Genomic DNA, 27,505 nt, shown 5'->3' on the forward strand with positions numbered 1-27,505 from the left:
CAGTTCCCGCCAATAATGGGTTAATATTCTCTCTCTATGTGTCTTGGTTATTTAGTTCCCGCCATTAATTGGTTCATATTCTCTCTCTATGTGTCTGTGTTATTCAGTTCCCGTCATTAATGGGTTAATATTCTCTCTCTATGTGTCTGGGTTTTTCAGTTCCCGCCATTAATGGGTTAATAGTCTCTCTCTATGTCTGGGTTATTCAGTTCCCGTCATTAATGGGTTCATATTCTCTCTCTATGTGTCTGGGTTATTCAGTTCCCGCCATTAATGGGTTAATATTCTATTTCTATGTCTGGGTTATTCAGTTCCCGCCATTAATGGGTTAATATTCTCTCTCTATGTCTGGGTTATTCAGTTCCCGCCATTAATGGGTTAATATTCTCTCTCTATGTCTGGGTTATTCAGTTCCCGCCATTAATGGGTTAATATTCTCTTTCTATGTCTGGGTTATTCAGTTCCCGCCATTAATGGGTTAATATTCTCTCTCTATGTGTCTGTATTATTCAGTTCCCGCCATTAATGGGTTAATATTCTCTCTCTATGTGTCTGAGTTATTCAGTTCCCACCATTAATGGGTTAATATTCTCTCTCTATGTGTCTGGGTTATTCAGTTCCCGCCATTAATGGGTTAATATTCTCTCTCTATGTCTGGGTTATTCAGTTCCCGCCATTAATGGGTTAATATTCTCTCTCTATGTGTCTGTATTATTCAGTTCCCGCCATTAATGGGTTAATATTCTCTCTCTATGTCTGGGTTATTCAGTTCCCGCCATTAATGGGTTAATATTCTCTCTCTATGTCTGGGTTATTCAGTTCCCGCCATTAATGGGTTAATATTCTCTCTCTATGTCTGGGTTATTCAGTCCCCGACATTAATGGGTTAATATTCTCTCTCTATGTTTGGGTTATTCAGTTCCCGCTAATAATGGGTTAATATTCTTTCTCTCTATGTCTGGGTTATTCAGTCCCCGCCATTAATGAGTTAATAGTCTCTCTATGTCTGTGTTATTCAGTTACCGCCATTAATGGGTTAATATTCTCGCTCTCTATGTCTAGGTTATTCAGTTCCTGCCATTAATGGGTTAATATTCTCTCTATATGTCTGAGTTATTCAGTTCCCGCCATTAATGGGTTAATATTCTCTCTCTATGTCAGGGTTATTAAGTTCTTGACATTAATGGGTTAATATTAACTCTCTCTATGTATGGGTTATTCAGTTCCCGCCATTAATGGGTTAATTTTCTCTCTCTCTCTATATCTGGGTTATTCAGTTCCTGCCATTAATGGGTTAATATTCTCTCTCTATGTGTCTGTATTATTCAGTTCCCGCCATTAATGGGTTAATATTCTCTCTCTATGTCTGGGTTATTCAGTTCCCGCCATTAATGGGTTAATATTCTCTCTCTATGTCTGGGTTATTCAGTTCCCGCCATTAATGGGTTAATATTCTCTTTCTATGTCTGGGTTATTCAGTTCCCGCCATTAATGGGTTAATATTCTCTCTCTATGTGTCTGTATTATTCAGTTCCCGCCATTAATGGGTTAATATTCTCTCTCTATGTGTCTGAGTTATTCAGTTCCCACCATTAATGGGTTAATATTCTCTCTCTATGTGTCTGGGTTATTCAGTTCCCGCCATTAATGGGTTAATATTCTCTCTCTATGTCTGGGTTATTCAGTTCCCGCCATTAATGGGTTAATATTCTCTCTCTATGTGTCTGTATTATTCAGTTCCCGCCATTAATGGGTTAATATTCTCTCTCTATGTCTGGGTTATTCAGTTCCCGCCATTAATGGGTTAATATTCTCTCTCTATGTCTGGGTTATTCAGTTCCCGCCATTAATGGGTTAATATTCTCTCTCTATGTCTGGGTTATTCAGTCCCCGACATTAATGGGTTAATATTCTCTCTCTATGTTTGGGTTATTCAGTTCCCGCTAATAATGGGTTAATATTCTTTCTCTCTATGTCTGGGTTATTCAGTCCCCGCCATTAATGAGTTAATAGTCTCTCTATGTCTGTGTTATTCAGTTACCGCCATTAATGGGTTAATATTCTCGCTCTCTATGTCTAGGTTATTCAGTTCCTGCCATTAATGGGTTAATATTCTCTCTATATGTCTGAGTTATTCAGTTCCCGCCATTAATGGGTTAATATTCTCTCTCTATGTCAGGGTTATTAAGTTCTTGACATTAATGGGTTAATATTAACTCTCTCTATGTATGGGTTATTCAGTTCCCGCCATTAATGGGTTAATTTTCTCTCTCTCTCTATATCTGGGTTATTCAGTTCCTGCCATTAATGGGTTAATATTCTCTCTCTATGTGTCTGTATTATTCAGTTCCCGCCATTAATGGGTTAATATTCTCTCTCTATGTCTGGGTTATTCAGTTCCCGTCATTAATGGGTTAATATTCTCTCTCTCTATGTCTGGGTTATTCAGTTCCCTTCATTAAAGGGTTAATATTCTCTCTCTATGTTTGGGTTATTCAGTTCCCGCCACTAATTGGTTAATATTCTTTCTCTCTATGTCTGTGTTATTCAGTCCCCGCCATTAATGGGTTAATATTCTCTCTCTATGTGTCTGGGTTATTCAGTTCCCGCCATTAATGGGTTAATATTCTCTCTGTCTGGGTTATTCAGTTCCCGTCATTAATGGGTTAATATTCTCTCTCTATGTGTCTGTATTATTCAGTTCCCGCCATTAATGGGTTAATATTCTCTCTCTATGTGTCTGTATTATTCAGTTCCCGCCATTAATGGGTTAATATTCTCTCTCTATGTGTCTGGGTTATTCAGTTCCCGCCAATAATTGGTTAATATTCTTTCTCTCTATGTCTGTGTTATTCAGTCCCCGCCATTAATGGGTTAATATTCTATCTCTATGTGTCTGGGTTATTCAGTCCCCGCCATTAATGAGTTAATAGTCTCTCTATGTCTGTGTTATTCAGTTACCGCCATTAATGGGTTAATATTCTCGCTCTCTATGTCTGGGTTATTCAGTTCCTGCCATTAATGGGTTAATATTCTCTCTATATGTCTGGGTTATTCAGTTCCCGCCATTAATGGGTTAATATTCTCAATCTATGTCTGGGATATGAAGTTCTTGACATTAATGGGTTAATATTAACTCTCTCTATGTATGGGTTATTCAGTTCCCGCCATTAATGGGTTAATATTCTCTCTCTCTATATCTGGGTTATTCAGTTCCTGCCATTAATGGGTTAATATTCTGTCTCTATATCTGGGTTATTCAGTTCCCGCCACTGATGGGTTAATACTCTCTCTCTATGTCTGGGTTATTCAGTTCCCGTCATTAATGGGTTAATATTCTCTCTCTCTGTGTCTGGGTTATACAGTTCCCGTCATTAAAGGGTTAATATTCTCTCTATGTTTGGGTTATTCAGTTCCCGCCAATAATGGGTTAATATTCTTTCTCTCTATGTCTGTGTTATTCAGTCCCCGCCATTAATGGGTTAATAGTCTCTCTATGTCTGTGTTATTCAGTTACCGCCATTAATGGGTTAATATTCTCGCTCTCTATGTCTGGGTTATTCAGTTCCTGCCATTAATGGGTTAATATTCTCTCTCTATGTCTGGGTTATTTAGTTCCCGATATTAATGGGTTAATATTCTCTCTCTATGTGTCTGGGTTATTCAGTTCCCACCATTAATGGGTTAATATTCTCTCTCTATGTCTGGGTTATTCAGTTCCCGTCATTAATGGGTTAATATTCTCTCTCTCTGTGTCTGGGTTATTCAGTTCCCGTCATTAATGGGTTAATATTCTCTCTCTATGTCTGGGTTATTCAGTTCCCGTCATTAATGGGTTAATATTCTCTCTCTCTATGTCTGGGTTATTCAGTTCCCACCATTAATGGGTTAATATTCTCTCTCTATGTCTGGGTTATTCAGTTCCCGTCATTAATGGGTTAATATTATCTCTCTCTATCTCTGGGTTATTCAGTTCCCGCAATTAATGGGTTAATATTCTTTCTCTATGTCTGAGTTATTCAGTCCCCGCCATTAATGGGTTAATATTCTTTCTCTATGTCTGAGTTATTCAGTCCCCGCCATTAATGGGTTAATATCTCTCTCTATGTTTGGGTTATTCAGTTCCCGCCAATAATGGGTTAATATTCTTTCTCTCTATGTCTGTGTTATTCAGTTCCCGCCATTAATGGGTTAATATTCTCGCTCTCTATGTCTGGGTTATTCAGTTCCTGCCATTAATGGGTTAATATTCTCTCTATATGTCTGGGTTATTCAGTTCCCGCCATTAATGGGTTAATATTCTCTCTCTATGTCTGGGTTATGAAGTTCTTGACATTAATGGGTTAATATTAACTCTCTCTATGTATGGGTTATTCAGTTCCCGCCATTAATGGGTTAATATTCTCTCTCTCTATATCTGGGTTATTAAGTTTCTGCCATTAATGGGTTAATATTCTGTCTCTATGTCTGGGTTATTCAGTTCGCGCCACTGATGGGTTAATACTCTCTCTCTATGTCTGGGTTATTCAGTTCCCGTCATTAATGGGTTAATATTCTCTCTCTCTGTGTCTGGGTTATTCAGTTCCCGTCATTAAAGGGTTAATATTCTTTCTCTCTATGTCTGTGTTATTCAGTCCCCGCCATTAATGGGTTAATAGTCTCTCTATGTCTGTGTTATTCAGTTACCACCATTAATGGGTTAATATTCTCGCTCTCTATGTCTGGGTTATTCAGTTCCTGCCATTAATGGGTTAATATTCTCTCTCTATGTCTGGGTTATTTAGTTCCCGCCATTAATGGGTTAATATTCTCTCTCTATGTGTCTGGGTTATTCAGTTCCCGTCATTAATGGGTTAATATTCTCTCTCTCTGTCTGGGTTATTCAGTTCCCATCATTAATGGGTTAATATTCTCTCTCTATGTCTGGGTTATTCAGTTTCCGCCATTAATGGGTTAATATTCTCTCTCTATGTGTCTGGGTTATTCAGTTCCCGTCATTAATGGGTTAATATTCTCTCTCTATCTCTGGGTTATTCAGTTTCCGCCATGAATGGGTTAATATTCTCTCTCTATCTCTGGGTTATTCAGTTCCCGCCATTAATGGGTTAATATTCTCTCTCTATGTGTCTTGGTTATTTAGTTCCCGCCATTAATTGGTTCATATTCTCTCTCTATGTGTCTGGGTTATTCAGTTCCCGTCATTAATGGGTTAATATTCTCTCTCTATGTGTCTGGGTTTTTCAGTTCCCGCCATTAATGGGTTAATAGTCTCTCTCTATGTCTGGGTTATTCAGTTCCCGTCATTAATGGGTTCATATTCTCTCTCTATGTGTCTGGGTTATTCAGTTCCCGCCATTAATGGGTTAATATTCTATTTCTATGTCTGGGTTATTCAGTTCCCGCCATTAATGGGTTAATATTCTCTCTCTATGTCTGGGTTATTCAGTTCCCGCCATTAATGGGTTAATATTCTCTCTCTATGTCTGGGTTATTCAGTTCCCGCCATTAATGGGTTAATATTCTCTTTCTATGCCTGGGTTATTCAGTTCCCGCCATTAATGGGTTAATATTCTCTCTCTATGTGTCTGTATTATTCAGTTCCCGCCATTAATGGGTTAATATTCTCTCTCTATGTGTCTGAGTTATTCAGTTCCCACCATTAATGGGTTAATATTCTCTCTCTATGTGTCTGGGTTATTCAGTTCCCGCCATTAATGGGTTAATATTCTCTCTCTATGTCTGGGTTATTCAGTTCCCGCCATTAATGGGTTAATATTCTCTCTCTATGTGTCTGTATTATTCAGTTCCCGCCATTAATGGGTTAATATTCTCTCTCTATGTCTGGGTTATTCAGTTCCCGCCATTAATGGGTTAATATTCTCTCTCTATGTCTGGGTTATTCAGTTCCCGCCATTAATGGGTTAATATTCTCTCTCTATGTCTGGGTTATTCAGTCCCCGACATTAATGGGTTAATATTCTCTCTCTATGTTTGGGTTATTCAGTTCCCGCTAATAATGGGTTAATATTCTTTCTCTCTATGTCTGGGTTATTCAGTCCCCGCCATTAATGAGTTAATAGTCTCTCTATGTCTGTGTTATTCAGTTACCGCCATTAATGGGTTAATATTCTCGCTCTCTATTTCTAGGTTATTCAGTTCCTGCCATTAATGGGTTAATATTCTCTCTATATGTCTGAGTTATTCAGTTCCCGCCATTAATGGGTTAATATTCTCTCTCTATGTCAGGGTTATTAAGTTCTTGACATTAATGGGTTAATATTAACTCTCTCTATGTATGGGTTATTCAGTTCCCGCCATTAATGGGTTAATTTTCTCTCTCTCTCTATATCTGGGTTATTCAGTTCCTGCCATTAATGGGTTAATATTCTCTCTCTATGTGTCTGTATTATTCAGTTCCCGCCATTAATGGGTTAATATTCTCTCTCTATGTCTGGGTTATTCAGTTCCCGTCATTAATGGGTTAATATTCTCTCTCTCTATGTCTGGGTTATTCAGTTCCCTTCATTAAAGGGTTAATATTCTCTCTCTATATTTGGGTTATTCAGTTCCCGCCAATAATTGGTTAATATTCTTTCTCTCTATGTCTGTGTTATTCAGTCCCCGCCATTAATGGGTTAATATTCTCTCTCTATGTGTCTGGGTTATTCAGTTCCCGCCATTAATGGGTTAATATTCTCTCTGTCTGGGTTATTCAGTTCCCGTCATTAATGGGTTAATATTCTCTCTCTATGTGTCTGGGTTATTCAGTTCCCGCCATTAATGGGTTAATATTCTCTCTCTATGTGTCTGTATTATTCAGTTCCCGCCATTAATGGGTTAATATTCTCTCTCTATGTGTCTGTATTATTCAGTTCCCGCCATTAATGGGTTAATATTCTCTCTCTATGTGTCTGGGTTATTCAGTTCCCGACATTAATGGGTTAATATTCTCTCTGTCTGGATTTTTCAGTTCCCGCCATTAATGGGTTAATATTTTCTCTGTCTGGATTTTTCAGTTCCCGCCATTAATGGGTTAATATTCTCTCTCTATGTCTGGGTTATTCAGTTCCCGTCATTAATGGGTTAATATTCTCTCTCTATGTGTCTGGGTTATTCAGTTCCCGCCATTAATGGGTTAATATTCTCTCTCTATGTGTCTGGGTTATTCAGTTCCCGTCATTAATGGGTTAATATTCTCTCTCTGTATGTCTGGGTTATTCAGTTCCCTTCATTAAAGGGTTAATATTCTCTCTCTATGTTTGGGTTATTCAGTTCCCGCCAATAATTGGTTAATATTCTTTCTCTCTATGTCTGTGTTATTCAGTCCCCGCCATTAATGGGTTAATATTCTTTCTCTATGTGTCTGGGTTATTCAGTTCCCGCCATTAATGGGTTAATATTCTCTCTCTATGTCTGTGTTATTCAGTCCCCGCCATTAATGGGTTAATATTCTCTCTCTATGTCTGTGTTATTCAGTCCCCGCCATTAATGGGTTAATATTCTTTCTCTATGTGTCTGGGTTATTCAGTTCCCGCCATTAATGGGTTAATATTCTCTCTCTATGTCTGGGTTATTCAGTTCCCGCCATTAATGGGTTAATATTCTCTCTCTATGTGTCTGTATTATTCAGTTCCCGCCATTAATGGGTTAATATTCTCTCTGTCTGGATTTTTCAGTTCCCGCCATTAATGGGTTAATATTCTCTCTGTCTGGATTTTTCAGTTCCCGCCATTAATGGGTTAATATTCTCTCTCTAGGTGTCTGGGTTGCTCTCTTTCTCCCTCAGGCAGGGGGCGGGACACACTCAGGGGGCGGGGTTACCTGCGTTCCAGAGATAGCCAATCAGACGGCGACAGAGAGCAGAATGTGGGTGGGGCACATAGGGGGTGTGGTTCGCAGACGGTGCGGGGTGTGGCTGCGTTGCGAGGGGCGGGGTTTGTATCTGCGGTCCTCTCACACACACAGACACCGTCTCCGCAGCAGCATCGTCCGCCGCCATCTTAGCTGTGCACCGGGAGAGCCAGGAGCCGGCAGCACCCGAGACATAGCGGCACCAGACCGAGGGAGGGAGGGCGGAGAACATGCCCGGACTGTGGCGGCTGTCCCCGGCCTCCCTGCTGCTCATCGCGGGGCTGCTGTGCGATGTCTGGGCCGCCAGAGGTGAGACTGAGGGGCAACTGGGAGGGGCTTAACACAGAGCTGGGGCAACTGGGAGGGGCTTAACACAGAGCTGGGGCAACTGGGAGGGGCTTAACACAGAGCTGGGGCAACTGGGAGGGGCTTAACACAGAGCTGGGGCAACTGGGAGGGGCTTAACACAGAGCTGGGGCAACTGGGAGGGGCTTAACACAGAGCTGGGGCAACTGGGAGGGGCTTAACACAGAGCTGGGGCAACTGGGAGGGGCTTAACACAGAGCTGGGGCAACTGGGAGGGGCTTAACACAGAGCTGGGGCAACTGGGAGGGGCTTAACACAGAGGAGGGGCTTAACACAGAGCTGGGGCAACTGGGAGGGGCTTAACACAGAGCTGGGGCAACTGGGAGGGGCTTAACACAGAGCTGGGCAACTGGGAGGGGCTTAACACAGAGCTGGGCAACTGGGAGGGGCTTAACACAGAGCTGGGCAACTGGGAGGGGCTTAACACAGAGCTGGGGCAACTGGGAGGGGCTTAACACAGAGCTGGGGCAGCTGGGAGGGGCTTAACAGAGCTGGGGCAGCTGGGAGGGGCTTAACACAGAGCTGGGGTAACTGGGAGGGGCTTAACACAGAGCTGGGGTAGCTGGGAGGGGCTTAACACAGAGCTTGGGCAGCTGGGAGGGGCTTAACACAGAGCTGGGGCAGCTGGGAGGGGCTTAACAGAGCTGGGGCAGCTGGGAGGGGCTTAACACAGAGCTGGGGTAACTGGGAGGGGCTTAACACAGAGCTGGGGCAACTGGGAGGGGCTTAACACAGAGCTGGGGCAGCTGGGAGGGGCTTAACAGAGCTGGGGCAGCTGGGAGGGGCTTAACACAGAGCTGGGAGGGGCTTAACACAGAGCTGGGGTAGCTGGGAGGGGCTTAACACAGAGCTTGGGCAGCTGGGAGGGGCATAACACAGAGCTGGGGCAGCTGGGAGGGGCATAACACAGAGCTGGGGCAGCATGGAGCTGGGGGTAAGTGGGACGGGCATAAGACAGACCAGGGGTAACTGGAAGGGGCACAGGTTGTTTTTATTGTGAAGGGCATCAGCAGGTAACTTGGGGGGTTATCATGGCAGGGATATTTAGGGGTGTAGGGCAGTGGCTGAGTGAGCAACATGGGATCTGTAGTCTATTGCAGTGGCTGTGTTTTGGGATGGTCCCTTATATGAGCCCCTTCAATCCTTATTCTCTGCACATCCCAATAATACCCCATATTCACCTCTCAGGAAGCAGTTCAAGCCCCACAATACCCCAATTTGGCCCCCTGTCAATGCCAGCAGATACTGTGTAAACCAAGGCTCCATCTAAGTGATAGAGGTCACAATCTGTTTCCTCAGCTTCTACATCACCTCTTGGACTCCGAGCTCCCGTTCCCTATACTAATGTGTGCCTGGATTTGGGCTATGCGCATTCTATGCAGGGGTGATCAGCAGTGTTGGATTTCAAGGTGTTCTGAGGCAGCTGATGGGTAGCCGTGCTGTGTTGATCCGTTTGGACTGATAGTCTGTATAACTGTGCCAGCTTGTCAGGCAATTTAAGGCAGGCCCCATGGTAAACCTCTATCATCAAACACCCATTTGGGTTTCCGGAAACTGCTCGGTAACGTGCACAGATTTACTTCTTTAAAGCTCAGTTCTATTATGGATTAGATGCTTTAAACCCCCATTTGTGCTGGTTTAGATATTTATCTATAATCAAGCAAGAGCTCATCTGTAAGATGCATATCGCTTCATTAAGAACTGCTCCTGGGACCGACAAGCCGCATTCAGTGCATTAATTGTGGCTTGCAGGGATAAGCACCATCCTGGGCGTATTTTCTCAGGAGAATGTCAAATTCGACTTGGTTGGCCAGTGCTTTTTGTATAGTGATTGAGCCTCTAGTCTGTAGGTATGCGCAATGCAGATCTCCCCTATAACAGCTTTCAGCTGAGCCTTTTCCTGAAGGGCTGTAGACCACACACTACCTTGAAAGGATCAGCCCTTTCTCATGTGGCAATAAAGCATCATTAAACAATGGTTATGGGGGCATCGGTTCCCTTTGCTTTTAAATGACTGCATTTTCCATAGCTGTTAATATTCTTCTATTGTACGTCTCTCTTTCTGCACAGTTTGCATTTAACAATATGCCTTTTCTATGGCTGAGCTAAAGATTGATGAGAAAAGGTGGGGTTTGTCCTCTTGGCTCGTGAGAAAAATTGCTCAGGGTACAACGTCTGCTTCAAGCCTTTCCCATTCATTTTGTGCTTGGGTTTTAAAAATGATAGAACGGTATAATTCATGATTGAAGCATAGATCTGATTTGCAGTAAATGATTGATTTGACAAATTCCTGGACTTTTTTCTGTCCTCCATTAGTGCATGTCTAAAAAATAAATAAATAAAAAGGTCTAACTCTTATCTCGGTTATGGTTACTGTGAGGACTCATAGCTGTTTGTGAACTACATGTCTCATTATGCTAAGCCAGCCTTTTTGCTGGGTGAGCATCATTGGTAAGAATTATTTATTTTTTGGGGGAGGGTTTTTGGTTTGTTTTTAACCGTCACTTCAATTCAGAGCTTAGTAATACTGCATCGCTATGTTGCTTTAGTTCATTTTTAACTCACCGCAAGTGTGTGGCTAAATTAGTGAGATCTGTGGTATTTAAGAGATATATATTCTTTAAATATTCTAGCCCTGGAGCCATGGTAAAATAATACCACTGGAAAAAGCCTTTATTTTTGGACTGCGCGCAGAGCTTGGAGACATTTATAGAGATAGTCTTATGACAAAGTATGCAGCCATTATTGGAAGGCACGCTGTTTATTGCAAACTTGCATTTTTATTGTATTTTTTTAGTTATTTAACTCTTCCGTTGCTGAGAGGGGGGAGGGCATCCTTTGACATTGAAGAGTAGGTATTTTTGAATTGAACACGTGTGGTTGCTAAGTGTACAGTTAGTGACACTAGTGGGGGTTTATTCCCTACACACTGTGCTGTAGTGATTTGGAAATAGTTAGTGCTGACATTTTGTGCTCCTCTAAGTCAGTGTGGCTATTTCAGACCCTATTCTGCATCTCTTTTTAAATCACTACAATACAGTGGACTGTAAGCTCGTTTGAGCAGGGTCCTCTTCAACCTATCGTTCCTGTAAGTTTTCTTGTCATTGTCCTATTTATGGTTAAATCTACCCACTCATAATATTGTAAAGCGCTACGGTATCTGTTGGTGCTATATAAATGGCGATAATAATAAAGTGGATTAGTGCTTAAACCCTAATGAGCTATCTTCATACAAAATGCTGAGATTCTGTAATGAGTAGAATTTAATTTAAAACATTTTTCTTGTGGTTTAATTGCTAGTGATGATGTACAATTTGACATTCCTATTTTAATGGCTATAATTAGGTTGTGTATAAAATTAACAAAGTAAATTCATCAACGTGTAAAGCTAATATATAGGCACACACACTGTTTCCCACATTTCTGTGGGGGGGGGGGGGCAAAGCGTGAATGTTTGTGTTTAAATTCATATCCTCCTGTGAAGTTTGATGATGGGGGTTATCAAGCTGTGACATGTTCACAAAATCATACAAAGTGGGTGTCTGTGTGTGACGAGGGGGTGGTGCAGTGGAGAGCTGATATATATTTGTTTTTTGTTTCGTTTTTTAATTCTAATATTCATGTAGCACATGACTGATTATTAAATTATTTAACTAGAAAATAATATTTAGCTAACATGATATTTAATGCTGACATATTGTGTCTGAATGACCCGTTACATAATTACTAGCTCTGAATGGGATATTGTGTATTTTGACTCCTTAACCCCGGAATTATGAGTAACAGTTTTCGTACTGCGGGGTTCGATTAAAACTCCCAGCATGCAGTAAGAACCTCTTGATGAGGAGAGGGCTGGCCATTCTTAGGCAGCGATTGACACTGCATTGTGCAAATATAACAAGACACAAGTGCATGTCACTGCACCCTCCAGCATATTGTGTGCATTCCTCGCCCTGCAGCATTGTGATGGCGCATGGGATTTCATTCCCAGGATTCATCACTGCTTTGAAAAAGCCAAACAAGGAACGCTGTTTCAGCCAAACCATTTGTTTGCAGCTCTGAATGCCTCAATTACAGGGGCCGGGTGTGAGAAGTTGCTCTGGCTGGTTAGAATTTAGGGATTATTTCACCATGACTGGTCCCCTATCATCGGCTCCAGGTGCATCTTGGGTTCAGAGTTTAATTCCTCGCAAACGCACGCAGTCAGGGTGACAATGCTAGAAATTCTCATTGAATTAATAGTAAATACACTTCACACTTTAGTGATAATCTCAGGAGGGATTGTCAGCTCTTCTTAACATTTTTTAACCAATAAGTTATCGAGGCCTGGTGTAGGCTACAAATCTAGATTTCTAAATGTTGCGCTACCATTCCTGTAAATCTGTCAGCCGAGGCATCCTTAATGTCTTCTGTAATAATAATAATAATAATAATGTCCTTACTGTCTGTGTCAGTAAATACACAGTGCCTCCTATAATTGGTCCTATTGGTATTTGTTTTATTTGAAAAAAAATGATCTACAGTTGCTTTATATCTGATCGGAAATTAAGTTTTGTATTCTCTAGTTAAAAATGCGTTAACTGTACTTTTTAATGGGTGTTTGGGTCACCACATTGTCTCTGCGCCACAGAGATCATAGGCCGTAAGATAGGCTTACGGTGGGATATGCTGTCACAGGGATTGCATTAGGAGGTCATTTGTGCCAGTGAGTGAGGATTTTCTTTCTTTTCTTAGATTTTAGATTGGGAATGTGTAGGCCTGATAGGCTAATTGGCTTTTATCTGCCATGAAAAGGTATTTTTAAATTACGGTACCTTGTATGATAAAGTAAAGTGCCCTGCTCCCATTTCTATATGAAACGCTGCTTAGAACATAATCTTTGATCCATAGAATTTTTCATTTCAGAACAAAAATTATCCTCACCTTTTTTTTTTTGCACGTTTCCATAGTTAATGCTTCATTTAACACACTCTGCTTGATACCAGCTCTGCTAAGCGCTGATTGGAGATGCGCAGTGTGAGTGGAGATTAACATTTTACACAACAGACACAATCCAGCACCCATTTTGTTATCTTGCATTTTTAACCATAATTTTCATGTAAATAAAACGTGCGCTGTTTGTAGTCCGTGGTCCATGCTCGATTAAACCTTCAAAGGATGCGAATATTCCTGGAGTTTTTACCTTCCCGTGGCCTGCTGATTGCAGATAGCTGGGTTCATATTCTGTATGCTGTACTGTAGACTGTCAGATTAATGTGTTGTTGGGTTTACTCTTTTTTGGTTTGTTTTTACTGTTGCTGCTCAAACTCTCCTCCCTTCATGCTTAATTTGTAAACGGTGTCCTGCGCAGTCTGATAGATTGGCAGCTCTCTATTAATAATAATAATAATAATAATATTACTCTGAATTTGGTTTATTCAATGTAGTATGATTTCTGTTTTTAGGAAATGACCATTTTCCCTCTGTTTTATTCATGGATGGTTAAACATTGCTGTTTTTTTTTTTTTTAAATACTCATTGCTTTACAAATTCGATAAACTGATGAAAAAATTGCAACAAATACAATTAATTTGAATTTTGTATGTAATCGTACCCAATATTCATCAAATCACTGAGTTATGATACAGTTTCAAATATTTTTTTTTTTAAATCATGTCTTCTTCCTGTTGCTGATTGACAAATGACTGGTTCTATGTTTGGAGCAATTCAGGGGCAAAATAGTAAGATGATTCCATATGGAAAACCGTGGAATGCCCTTGGTGAGTTCTACAGTATTGTGCTCTTATAAGTAACCTTTGGTTAGGCAGTGGTTCTTAACCCTGTGTCAGGACCAAAAATTGCAAATTATAACATCGTAAAATTGGTCGCCAAGGTAATAGTTAGGGCCCTGTTTAAAAAAAAAAAAAAAGGTTCAGAACTTCTGGTTTAAAGGGACACAACGTGTCAGGAATCCGCAGTCCTTCCAGTCTGAGATGGAGTGATAAAGATGATGTTCATTCTTGCGCATAAATCATACCAAGTTAGGACAGTATTCATTAGACGAAAGTGTCAGCTTACAGATCCTGGCCAATTAAGACTGTTTTAGCCTGATACGATTTATGCACAAGTACTAACGTCTGCTTTATCCAGGCAACTCGGACTGAAAGGACTGCGGCTCCAGACACAGAAATGTTGGACATCGCTTGTGGACTCCTGGCAATAAAGTCTCTCTGGTTTGCTGTATTGGTTATGGTGCTTTAAAGATAATCGGCTGTGAGAGTGTATTCGTCTGTAAAAAGTAATTGTAGTTAAATTGTCCCAGTGGCCTTTCACGCTTGTCTCCAAATATAGCCACTTTACACGCTATCAGGGGGCAGATATGGTCACTTTGCATGTTAAAGGGAACTTGTTTATTTTGAGATAATGTTATCTGGTTACAATTAATAGATCCTGTCTATAAGTTTGTTTTTTCTTTCTTTAAAAAAAAAAAAAAAAAAAAAAAGCTTTCAGATTTACAGATTCAAATGATTAGTAAAGATTATTTAACACTGAATGTTTTGGCATTCTTACCTCCTCTTGCTCCCCCCAGGGCAGTTCAAACTTCCTTTTAAAGAGAATAATTGAATGGTCCTTTTATCATTTTTCAGATACAGTCCATTTTTAGACTTGATATTAAAGTGAGCATTTAAGAAGGCCACACAAATATATTTATTTGCTCTACCTTCTGGCTCCTATAAAATGATTGGGACTAGTCCTCCTTTCTCAGCTAAATCTGTCTCCTGCCGGTGGCTCTTTATTTTTCTGGAAGGTCGCTTTATAGGCCAGTATGTCTTGAACAGGCTGGAGAATATAGTTGCCTTGAAAGTGGTTATGGTGCCTAGAGTAACCCTTTATGAGTTAAGTTAATCAGACAAGGTAAAATAACATTACTTTAGTCGCTGTATAGGACCTGGGTTGTCAATCATGGCGAGGCAGATATCTGCTAATTAATTCTCCAGGATTTCCAGTCTGGCAAAGCATCATGAGATTGAGTTTACAAACATCTGTTTTGTTAGAGTTGGCCATCACTGACAATGCAATTACCCTAAATAATTGTAGATATGTTTGCCCCGAGGTTGTACTTCAAAAGAGAGGCTTTGTAATGAGAACGTTGTTAAATTCTTTTTGTACCTCGAGGCTTTCAATGTGTACAGCGTTTGGGCTGATTGCAAACAGCTATTAGTCATCCATTGAATGCCTGCTATTCTTTGCAAATTACCTTAATTCTCTGCTCAGAGAAGGCGTCTTTGAACTGGAAGGTGTGTGTAATGTTCAGCATCAGGTCTTATTGTTTAGCTATAAAAGCACCTTGCTCCCAATAATAAAACACAATGAATGTAAAGGCACGTCGTGGGCAAGTCTAGTCAATATACCGTGTTTTAAATGCTTCACAGACTCGAAATCTGCCACGAGACAGCATAAGTAGCATTTTATGTATCTGCTGCCGGCAGGATTTCCTTTGGCTAGTAACCATTCCGAATTCATCACCAAAATCACATTTCTTGCCTTTAAGAAATGTGTATCAGTGTTTATAGTATTCAGTGTGTTTTACCTGCAGTATACTTGGACTGTGTAGAAAGCCATCATCGTTTATATCTGAGTGTGTGTATAAATGAAAAAAAAAGTGTTTAACGGGTTAGACTAACCCTTTCTAATCAATCTTTTTTTCACGTTGGGCATTACTATTCGGTCCTCTCTGTAAAACCCTGTGATACGAAGCAGAAACGTACCGTAATCCAACACTGGGCAAAGCTCCCTGCACCCCGTGCTAGTTTCCACGTCCTCAGAACAAAGCATTTGATTAACCCGTATTAAGGAGATGCTGATTTATACAACATATACGAAGGGTAACCGGCATAAGATCTAGGGAAAAAAAAAAAGAATATTCAACACCATGGTGTGAAACTGTTAACTAACCCCCCCCCCCCCCCCAAGATGAGTTGCACTCACAAGCAGCAGGTAAGAAAGAGAACATCAAGGTGCCTCACCATGTGTCGCTGGGAGGCAAAGCCGTTCACACCCTCCGAGAACTGCATCACCTGATCCTTCCAACAGCCTCAGCCAGCATTGGTATTTAGTAAAAGTTTGATTATTCATAAAAAAAATTTAAATGAAATGCTGTACAATTGGTCCTATGCGTTTCGTCCACGTAGTGTAGATTCTTGGGGAACAACGTTCTGCGATGAAAAGTAAAAACAGAATTGCAGAACCATCAGTTGTATCTGTTCTTCCCCGCCCCACAAGGTGTTGCATATTAACTCTACTTAATCTTTTTCTTATCTTCAGGTGTGTTTTGTTTGCGTCCAATCGTGACTCCTCCTATGTCCAGAATCCTTATGTATGCATTCCAGTTAATGCTGTTGTGTGTTCCATTCAGAGCACATCCTAATTGTGCCTTCAACCACACAGTGATGTTAGTTGGACCAAATAGCGGAACTGGTTCCTGAACTTGGCAGAAAATACAATACATAATAGAATCCCATACACAAGAAATTAAAAATAAACGAAAGTGAACATGGATATCAGTGAGTTAATGTATACTAATCAATAAATACATATCGAAATACTCCCATCTGAGGTGATTCATTTCTTAACAAAAATATTCTTTATACAAAAAAATAGATATGTACTCGATCCAGGGGACGTGGCCTGACGGTTAAGATGGCATGGCTCCTGCTCACTTTAACCTAAACTGTGTCCAAAACACCTTAAAGTAACTCAGTCTGATGCTGAAGCAGGAGGATATCTGACAATGTCGCTGCCAGCATCGCTACACATCTGATTTCGTTCCAGTCAGACAAGCTTTTATATCAACCTGATTCTGCGGCCTAGTGCACCCGGTGATTGGGGAGGCGAACGATCTTTCAAACAATGAAACACTGCTCATTGCAGCCACTTTACAGCCCCGTTACCCCTCCTCTGGACTGGTGGGGGCTATCACCGTCTCCTTCTGTTAGAGCTACTGATAAACAGAGGCAACGAAACATACTCATCGTCACAAGCAGAGCCCTTGTATCAAATCCAAGATGGCTGCCATGTCAACCGAACATTCATTATCTCCGTGGGAATCCAGGTTCAGCTCGGGCTTTTGACCTGAATTGAGTCCCGCCAATAGCGGCAAAAAATTCTCAGCTTTGACCGCAGAGATTTCCAGCTACTTTCCAAAGCTCCGTTCTTCTTCCCGGCCCAGAGCCAATACGTATTATCTAACCATCAGCCAGCCACTACCCTGTGACACTGTCGCACCAGGAGTCTTGGAAGCATTTAGCCCTAACACTGTAACTGGAGGGCTTGGTGGAGAGCAGGCACTGGCTCGTACACCGGCCTGGGCTTGGGGAGCAAAGAAGCTGGTGCACAGTCATATTGCATCTTGCAACTTGGAGGATCCCTATATGCGGCGTGGAGGATTCACTTTACATCTGGTGAATGACGGTGGAACCGGCTCCCACTTGCCATCTAACTGTGGCTTTGGTTTAAGCAGGGACTCGTCTCCAGCCTCCCTTCATAGTCTCACTTTTGCTATATGCTGTGATCCCCTATTGCTCTACCTGTTTTATAGGTGTACCATTTCTTTCATTGCCTACTGCTCTAATCTGCTATATATCTGGTGGATCTTATCTTTACGGTTCATCTTTCCTCCTGCAATGTGTTCTGTTATAAGCCTTCCTGTTCCCAATCATATGCTGGCGAGCGCTTGGTGATATAACCTTCCACATCTCCATTCGTTACTACTTCCTCAGCCTAGGAATTACGGTCATACTTGTTCGCATCGCTTTCCATGCACACTCTAGTAGGCAGCTAATGTGTTCTGTCTCTTCTCTGCTCATAACGACACCAGCATTTGGCTCCGCTTTGGATATATTATTCTACTGTGCCTCCACTGCAGGCTAAATTTTAGTTTTTCTTTATCTTTCTTATAACATACCATATTCACGCCACTTTTCTTGTATGACAAAATTCATGTCACTATACTCCTGTTTGTTACTACCGCACAACAAAAATAAAGTGCTCGATCCTATTATGTGTATACAATCTAAATTCATATAACGTGTCCTGTAAGTACTGTATTACATGTTCCAGTAACAACTGGGAATATTGCCGGGTGCTGTAAGCAAAGGCCAATGTGTACACCAAAGATATATGAAGGTAATCTGCACTCAAACCACTCAGACTTTTTTTTTTTTTAAATTCTTTATTTATTCCAGTACAAGACATCACAAGCAATACACGTACAATAACACAGGATACATAATCAACAAGCGAGTATACTGAAATCATTACATGCAATGGCAGCAAAAGGAGTGAGCTGGTGTGAACTCCCAAAGCTCACGATCATGTTTATCTCCAATTTACCATGTATATCATATCTCTCTGGGAGCATGGATGTCCCGCCTGGTGTTTAACAGTATATAAAACAATAATCAGATAACATGTGAGTAAGGAAGGCCGCACACTCATCGCAGATATAAGGAAAAGAGCAGTACGCCAGAGCTTAGTACGCCAGTGGACTACCTTTCCCAAGATTCAATCGGCATACAGTAATGTGTCCATTGTGCGCGGTCTAGCCGATAAAATATGAACTGAGATACAGGAAAAGAGAGAGATTTAGAGGTAGCGCCCCGATAGGCCGAGGCAATAGAGAAGAGGATAGAGGGTTGAGGGGCGGGGAGGGGGGGGGACCCGAGGAGTGGAGCCCCGTAAAGAGGCTTCGTGGGGGGTAGGTTACCCGTTCGCCACAATCGCCCATAGGGGCAAGTAATACCTCGCCCCATGGGTCGGATCCTGACAGTACACTTTGCCACCTAGCTCAAAGGTCCCTTAGAGGTGTCTGAACGCCCCATTCAGTCCCGCTGGTCTCAATCGCTTACAGTGCTATTTATCCAGGGGCACCAAACGTTGTCAAATTTCTTCATTGTCCCCCTCAACTGTGCCGTCAACCACTCAGACTTTTTATACTTTAAAATGCCATACTTTATTAGAAAACAAAATGTAGATCGTTTCAGTCCTCGTATGGGACTTTCATCAGGCTCAGAAATTAACACAGAAAAACAAACCTATTTATGCCCATAAAATAAGAATTGCCAGCAACGTCCCACTGTGCATACGTGCTCCGCCCCCAAGTACCGTAATAATGCGGTTGTGTAACCCTAGTGATGGGTACATCTAGGTCTTAGTTTAAATAAATGTAATCCATATACAAAATTTTAAAATCGATAAGGTAGTGAAACAATAAAGTGCAGTGATACTGAATAAGCTCTGCTGTCTTCGGCGTGACTCTTTTCATTGATGCAGTCTATACCGCTATTACTGTACCACCAATGAAAAGTCAGTCTGACTTGTGGGCACGCGCGATACGTCACTTCCAGTGACACTCGCACACATTCTATATGTTTAAATATTTTAATACACTAGAACACCAATGAATAAAGAGTATGTATTATGGACAACCTGAACCGGAAGTAATTGGTGAAGCCAACCAGGAACTTGAAGCAACAGCTGATGTAATTAATGTATACCTATTTAATTTATATAAACTGACTTTGTGAACAGAACCTCCACACTTCTTATGAAACCCCAAGGTGAAACATGTAAAGTGTTGTTTTTTAGTATATTTGTATTTTATGTACCATTTCTTGCTTTTTATATTGTAATTAAATGTAAAAGGATTAACTTTATTTTGGATTTTTAACTCTGTTACTGGCTTCCTGGTCCTGCAAATCCCAGGTGGGGATTATACCACCAACGTTCTAAACACCAGAGCAGGTCCATGCTCTGGAAAATGTGAGTGGGATGATAGTTACTTTTTAAATCTATAATATTTTCTGCTGCTATATTGTACCATTGGATATTTCCACATTACTCCAGCAGGTAGGTAATACCACCAATGCTGCATTATATCCTTAGACTGGATTATACCGTCCACACTGAAAACAGCAGAGCCCTCAGTAACTCTACAATGTGTGAGTGTATCCTTGTTACACTATTATATTTTAGCCTATTGTTAAAAGTTTTTCACAATTTTTTGTAAAATAGTGTACGTGTATACTTTTTTTTGCCGTGACGTTACTGATTCTCTTTAGGCGCAGCCTACTTTTTGTTTATTTTGTATGTTTTCACAAGGTTGGGGAATCCATGTAAGACTTGCTGCCTTTATATTGTATCTAGTGAGCACCTAACTTTTGCACGTTTTTTTTTAGATCACAGAAAAGCATGAGATGAATTGGCTTATTCAATTGTCAAGGAGAAACTGTATCCAACTCAAAAATCCAAATAGTTTCTCTATTAAGTAACAATTTCCCACGGTCTCCGCCACGCTTGGGTAGTAGAATGTGGTCTGGACCAACAAACTTCAAGGATGTTTGTGGGTGGTGTTGGTCAAAAAAGTGCTTTGCAACTGGTTGATCAGAGTGTCGCTACCTGTATTCTGGACCGATGTCCCCTAATCCGTTCTCTCAAGGGTGTCTCTGTTTTGCCTATGTAGGCTAATCCATACGTGATCTTTAAACTCCAATGCCCATGTGGACTAGCCTACATAGTAGTGCTGGTGTTGCATAGCTAGATCATTGTACAAAACCAACCATTTTATTAAAATCATATAAAGAAAATCACTTGGTATAAAACGAGCTAACTGGAGGTGTCTATCTCACACCCTATAAACGTATAAAAGAAAAAAGTGTGTGTGTGTGTGTGTGTGTGTGTATGTGTGTGTGTATATATATATATTCCAAAGAGGTAGCAGCACTCACGGTCAAGATAAAAAATCCAAATTTTATTAAAGCATATTTTAAAATGATCATTTTAAATATGCTTTTAATAACATTTGGATTTTTTATCTGGACCGTGAGATCCTTGGCTTAGCACCCGGCACACAAGGGACATTTAAAGCGTGAGTGCAAGAGCATTTTTTCATATATATATAAATGAAACGCGTTGGATGTTGGACTTTTCTAATTTCTTTTAGTTATTTGCATGTCTGCTGCTTTTTTTTAAATTTTTTTTTTTTTTTTTTTTAACAATGTGGAACTATACAAAAATCTTCAATTCCTGAGGTCCACTTATTGTGGAAACATGCTCAGCTTTTCTGTGTGACTTAATCTTACTACTAAAGTACTATTGGAACCAGACTTTAAATTTGAGTTATACCCCTGAGGGGAGACATGCCTGCTATTCATTGACCTCTTATTATCTATATCCTCGGGGGTTGTATATCTAATATTAATAATTTATCTTACTTGGTTTACAGAGCTTTCTTTTTTTGTTTTTTTATTCTTTATTTTTCTTGTGCATGTAAAGACATTTAACATTTTGTCTTGCAATGCCACAACAGCATTGGCAAGCCGAGTAAGGACAATAGGATTAACATGGCATGCGATTTGACAGCACATTTTTATATTCATAGGCTAGAGCTGGAACAGTCATGTCAAGATAAGAGATACGATTTTACACTAAAGGTTATGATATTATAAGCGTAGTCTCACTTATGGTTAATTATAAGCATTTGCATCAAATTTATAAAACCGGCTAAATACCAGCTGAGTAATGGCGTCTATTGTACTGGTTCTCATCATGGTTTGTAGGCTTAAAATACAGAACATACATTGCTCCTCAGTTTAAAGGATGCAATTTTAAACTAAAGGGACAGAGAGTGTCCGCATAGTCAAACATACGGTTAATTATAAGCTTTTACATCAGTGCATATCTATGTTGCTTTGGGTCATTAAGAGATGGAGCTTAATCAAGACATGCTACGCTAATCACAACAGCATTGTATGTACCAGCGACCGGCTTAACCTGTCACTGCACAGCTTAAAGTAGATGTTGCAGTGAGGCTTAGAATTCGCATGGATACAACCACTGGAGCTGAGTGGGTTTCTACTGCATTAGATATCATTGTTAGGCATCACGGTGTTAGTTATCACAATATGGCTGCGGTGTATTTCAGAGCATGTTAGGTGGCAAGTGGTACACGAGAGGCTGTTGCCCCCTGTTGAGTCAATGGGGTTGTGAGAGTCTCTGTGCTGGCATGTAGTGCTCCTTCCCCTCTGTCACAGATCTGCTGGTCACAGGTACTCCTCTTTGTGTGGTAGATCTCCCCTTGTCAGGCTCGGTGGTCCAGTGAGTCGCACTTGTACCATGTGTAGGGTACATGTGAGTCCATTTGGGTGTTACTCGCTTTCATCCCTCGCCTCTTGCTCTCGGCCCCGCCAGGGGACATCCGTTATGGGCAGTAGGTGTTTCTCTCTCCCAGACAGCGGCAGACCAGCGGTTATATTTTGATTGGGGCCCTTTGGCTTGGCAGGTGATGCAACTGTGGCTCATAGAGACTCCCTGGTGTAGGAGTGGGCGGCACAGGGCTGTGATCCGCCGCCATCTTGCGGGTTCCGTGCGCCTCAATCCCCATGCGGCTCAAGCTTTCCTCAGTGGGGACCGGGATGTCCCCCCCGGTCCAAAGGGGGGGAGAACGGGGCCGGCAAGCGACTCAGGCAGTCGGTATGTGGTAGTCGGGGAGGGACACGCGGCGGCCGTCCACCTGGCTCCCGTCCCGGGTAGGCCGCAGCCCTCAAAGCTCCGTGCTTCCTCCTGGGGACCAGAACTCCCGATCTCGGGGTCTGCTGCCTCTCCCACAGCCGTGGGTATCTCGTGGGCTCGTTTATTGTGCGAAAGTCTGCGTTAAGTAGCTTAAGAGGCCCGGTTTCACCGGAGCCTCTCCTGCATGCGACCGGTTAGCATGGCGGTCCGGCCCCGCCCCCCTCAGAGCTTTCTTTTATATTCCTTCACTTAGTTCTGGGGGTATATAATATATTAATTACATTTTTTTTTGTTACGTTTTATTTACATGTTTGTAATTTCATCTACAACTGTATAACCACCATAATGAAACACGATCTGCAACTAAAGTGAAACCGAAGCTCAACATATTGTCAGTAAATTGGATTAGATCACATCTCGTCACGACCGCGGGGATAGGATTTAAAGTATCACAGAAACTGAGGAAAGAACACAAACTGCAGCTAATCGTTTGGCTGTTCATAAGGGGTGTATTTGGCCTTTTTACCTCAGTACATGTTTTCCTCATGCCCAGCATTGTATTAACTCCATATGTTCACAGAAGGAAATCAATTCTAATCGAGAGGATTGTTGAGAAACCGCAGTGATTAATTGATTTTCAGTCTTCTAGTCGCGCATAGATTTCCCGGCAGCACTTTACGAATGCCGATTCGTTGCAGATAAAATTTCTACAATTCCAATTTTTTAAAAGGGCCAATATTAGTCATGCTACAGTGTGTGATTTGTGCCCATTCCACCACAGGTATATTTAGGGAGCTGCATCCCTCTGTTGCTTTTGGATCACAAAGTTCTGCTATAAATACAAGGTTATTCACACAAATGAAATTTTTTCCAGAATTCAAACAGAACTTTAAAAATCTAGGCCAAATTCAATTGGAATAACTCTCCGAGTAGTGAGCTGTGTTTTTTGTTACGTTAATTTCCACTTCAGCGTAGGCATGTGGTGACCTAAGCAGGCAGTACTGCCTAGGCTTGGGGTCTTGCTTGCCACCCAGGTATTGCGTAGGCTGGGTTAGCCCCTGCTTTGTACTTCTCCTTGTGGTGCTGTTTAAAAGGACATTTTAGGCACCATAACCACTTTATTTAAATGAGCTAGTTCTTGGAGTCTCCTGGCACTAAGCTAGTTTCGATGGATTTGGCAATGAATGAGGGTCACCGAGCACTATGCTCCTGTGCTGGAAGTAAGGATAAGGCAGAGTGTTACTCCGTATTAGCCTTACCATGCCGTACAAGCAAAGGCAGTGATAGGTTGAGAGTGTTGCTTTGATTATGGGAAGATTATTATATATTTTCTGGTTGCTGTATCCATCAGGTTCTTGACAAATGTCAATTATTCTTGCTGATGTGTAGTACATGAAAAGTGCTTCCTTAAAGAATGTAGAATTAAGTTGGACAGGAAGAAATTGAATTAATTTAGCAAGATTGGATTATAGACTACCGTGATACGCAAACCGTGTTAAAGGACCACTATAGTGCCAGGAAAACAAACTCGTTTTCCTGGCACTATAGTGTTAATAGGTCGCCCTCCCGCCGGGCTCTAGGGTGAGGAAGGGGTTAAATTCTTACCTTTCTCCATCGCCGGGCTCCCTCGGCGCTGGGGACTCTCCTCCTCCTCCTCCTTACGACGTCATTGGCTGTATGCACATGCGCGGCAAGAGCCGCGTGCACATTCAGTCAGTCCAATGGAAAGCAGAAGCGCCTCTAGCGGCTGTCAATGAGACAGCCACTAGAGGCTGGATTAACCTATATGTAAACATAGCCGTTTCTCTGAAGCTGCTATGTTTACAGCTGCAGGGTTAACCCTAGATGGACCTGGCACCCAGATCACTTCATTGAGCTGAAGTGCCTATAGTGGTCCTTTTATTCCATTGAGCACAAAAATGACAGTTTGTGAATCACTGACAGCTACAAGCCTTCTTTGACACAATGTTGACAAATGTAGCGAGCATTCTTTATTTATAAATTCACAGAGACCAAAATTGCAAATTGGCTTTTACTTTCTTGGGTGTGCAGCATCACTCCAGGCACTGTGGTATTGGGATTAGTGTGTGATTTAGATGTTTATTATTTTTTTAAAATTGATTAATTTTTAACACTTTGATACTACGCAAATATTCCACCCTCCTCACTCATCACTGGTAAGAGGCTTATTCTTTTTATTTTCAGCAAAAACACTCAGGATTAAAATTCTTGTATGTCACTGCTGTGGAATGAAATTTAAACTTAAAACGTATCTTTCACAAACTCTGGCCAAAGTTAGTGTTAGTATTTGTGTGTGAAAAATGCAAAAAACACCAATTTTGGCCAGTGTTTGTGACTAAGTGGCTACTAAAAAAGACTGGACATACCCCATTTGCAATACCTTGGGTTGTCTACTATTGCAAATGGTATGCCATCATAGGGGTAATTTTCATTCTTGGGCTACCATAGGGTCATAAAGGCAACGTAAGCAATCTGGCGAATTTTAATGTGAAAAAAATGAAACACAAGCCTTATATTTGACGCTGTAACTTTTGAAAACACCATAAAAGCACACTTTAATGGGACCATCAGACACTTGGTGAATTCAACACCTAAAAAGACTTGACAAAACAGATGCCACCAAAAAAATCCTATTTCTGCATGAGTAGAATTTAAATGATTAGCATTTATGTGGCGCAAACATATTCCTCAGCACTGTACAACTCTAGAAAGGGAATATTTAGTGGTGAAGAAGGCTCAAACATAGGATTTTCAGGTAGGTGGATTTATATCGTTATGTGTGTTGCTCAAGGTCACTTACTAGTGAGGTTGTCTGACTACGATTCAAGCTGGGTTTCCCACTTCTCATAGAATATACTCCAAACATAAACCTCCTGTCCCTTGATGACACATGCTCCCAGTGTTTACTAAAGATTTCTTGATAACCGGTTACATCAAATTCAATAACCTTACATAATGCCGAAGGAAAGTAGAGTTTTTAGAAGTGGCCATGGGGGGTAAGAATGTTTGTGTAGCGTTTCTCTTTGAAAAGCTGTACATTCAGAGATATGTGCACATTTGTGCTGGGGGCGGGTTGCACCTCGACACGCGTGACTTAGGAAGCCCGGAGCTCTGTTCAGAGTGCGCGCATGTGCTCTGAGCCAGAAGACTGGTCCAAAATGCGCTTTTTTAAACCTGTTAACCTGAGCTATCAAGCATCACATTTAGTAATTCTTTAGTAAATCATAGGTTAGTCCTGTGTTTTTTTTTTTAATTTCCTCTTTTGATCACTAACATTTCCAGTATCAACCGTAGTGCTGGCAGTAAATGGTCCATGAAATATGTACCGTGAGCGAAAAGTCAGAAAAAGCTACCGATTGGTTAGGAATTCCTTAGTGTAATGTCCCCCAAAGTGTTTTTCATTACCTCTGCTGCACACCTCATCCTGTGAACGGATTAAAAATAACCTAGTGGATCATGGATTCATTTCGTTTAGAAACTAGCGCCAGGAATGTCTGGAGTCAACGATGGTCCAGTTTTTGTATTGCAAGGAATCAACACTTCATAGGGCTGTAGACAAACATAAGAGCATTCCAGGGATGTTTTCTTAAAGTGAACCTGTAATGGGAAAAAAATGGCTTCCCTTAAATCACTTCCATATACATTGAATACAACTTATATTATAAAGATACATGGTGTACTCAAAGTAAAATCAAAAGATTTACTCTCTTTTCTTCCAGTGCCGCTTCGTTACTCTTCATGTAACACCCAACTCTTGGCCGTCCTGCGCTCCGCCTCTATTCTTTGCTTTGTCCTGCTAGGACGCATCTCGTCCGTGACTTAGGCACACCGGCATTGGAAGGAAGTGACGTTGGGTCACTCCCTAACCCAGGGGTAGGCAACCTATGGCAGTAGTGCCATGCCCGGCACTCAAGGTGTCTGCACGGCACTCAAGGATGCTAGAGCCAAACAGGCTCTGGCCTATCAGGAGTCCCAGTGAAATGTCAGATATCTGCTAATACGAAAAGGTGGTGAAGGACAATCCTCAATTTATGCATTGCAGCACATAGTGAGGGATCTCAGATCTCTTCCTCCCAGCACTTGTGAATGGGAATCAACACTGAAGTAGAGCAGCCCTGTCCTTGACCTGTACCTGGCCAGCCTGTTTCCCCACTGGAACCCAGGGAAGCCACCAACACTGCTAGATATACACAGAAATGCACAATAACCCTCCCTCATACAAATAATACGAACAGCCTACAAACATACACATAATCCGCACAAACGTAACCCGCTAACAATCCACATACATGTACACAACCCCACATGCAGCCTCTCACATGCAATAACCTAAACAGCCCCACACATACACACACTACCAAACACACAATGTGACATATCCATCCACACACAATTCCATACACAGCCCACATTCATATGTATCATACACGATACCCCAAACTACTACAAATACAACGATACAAAGCAATTACAGTATAAATAACACCAGCAGAATACGGCAACATACACACCTCAATTTAAAAAAAATAGGACCGGCACCCTACAGAACATCACAATCCTATATCGGCACAGTGCCTACCCCTGCCCTAACCAGTTCTAAGAGTGCCGACGGGAGCTTCCGTAGCAACTGCAGCACATGTGTGGTCTTTTTGTTACTTCCTGCCAAATAGACATTTAATGGCATTTCCTGTTTAGGAATGAGCTTCTGCTCCTTTCCTCA

General features: G+C 41.4%; 1 protein-coding gene across 4 annotated transcripts in view; it reads left to right on the forward strand.

Annotated features, from left to right (window-relative positions):
• Positions 1–7,925: 7,925 nt before the first annotated feature.
• CLSTN1 (calsyntenin 1) overlaps positions 7,926–27,505 on the forward strand; it is a 93,464-nt gene continuing 73,884 nt past the window's right edge. For 2 of the 4 annotated variants that reach the window (XM_063436303.1, XM_063436305.1), the window contains exon 1: positions 7,926–8,160. In XM_063436303.1, the coding sequence (XP_063292373.1) occupies positions 8,082–8,160 (79 nt within the window). In that variant the 5' untranslated portion in view covers positions 7,926–8,081. The remainder of the gene's footprint in view (positions 8,161–27,505) is intronic. The other 2 variants (XM_063436304.1, XM_063436306.1) reach the window with 1 other exon arrangement.

This window comes from Pelobates fuscus, chromosome 11, assembly GCF_036172605.1.
Source record: "Pelobates fuscus isolate aPelFus1 chromosome 11, aPelFus1.pri, whole genome shotgun sequence".
Classification (NCBI taxonomy): domain Eukaryota; kingdom Metazoa; phylum Chordata; class Amphibia; order Anura; family Pelobatidae; genus Pelobates; species Pelobates fuscus.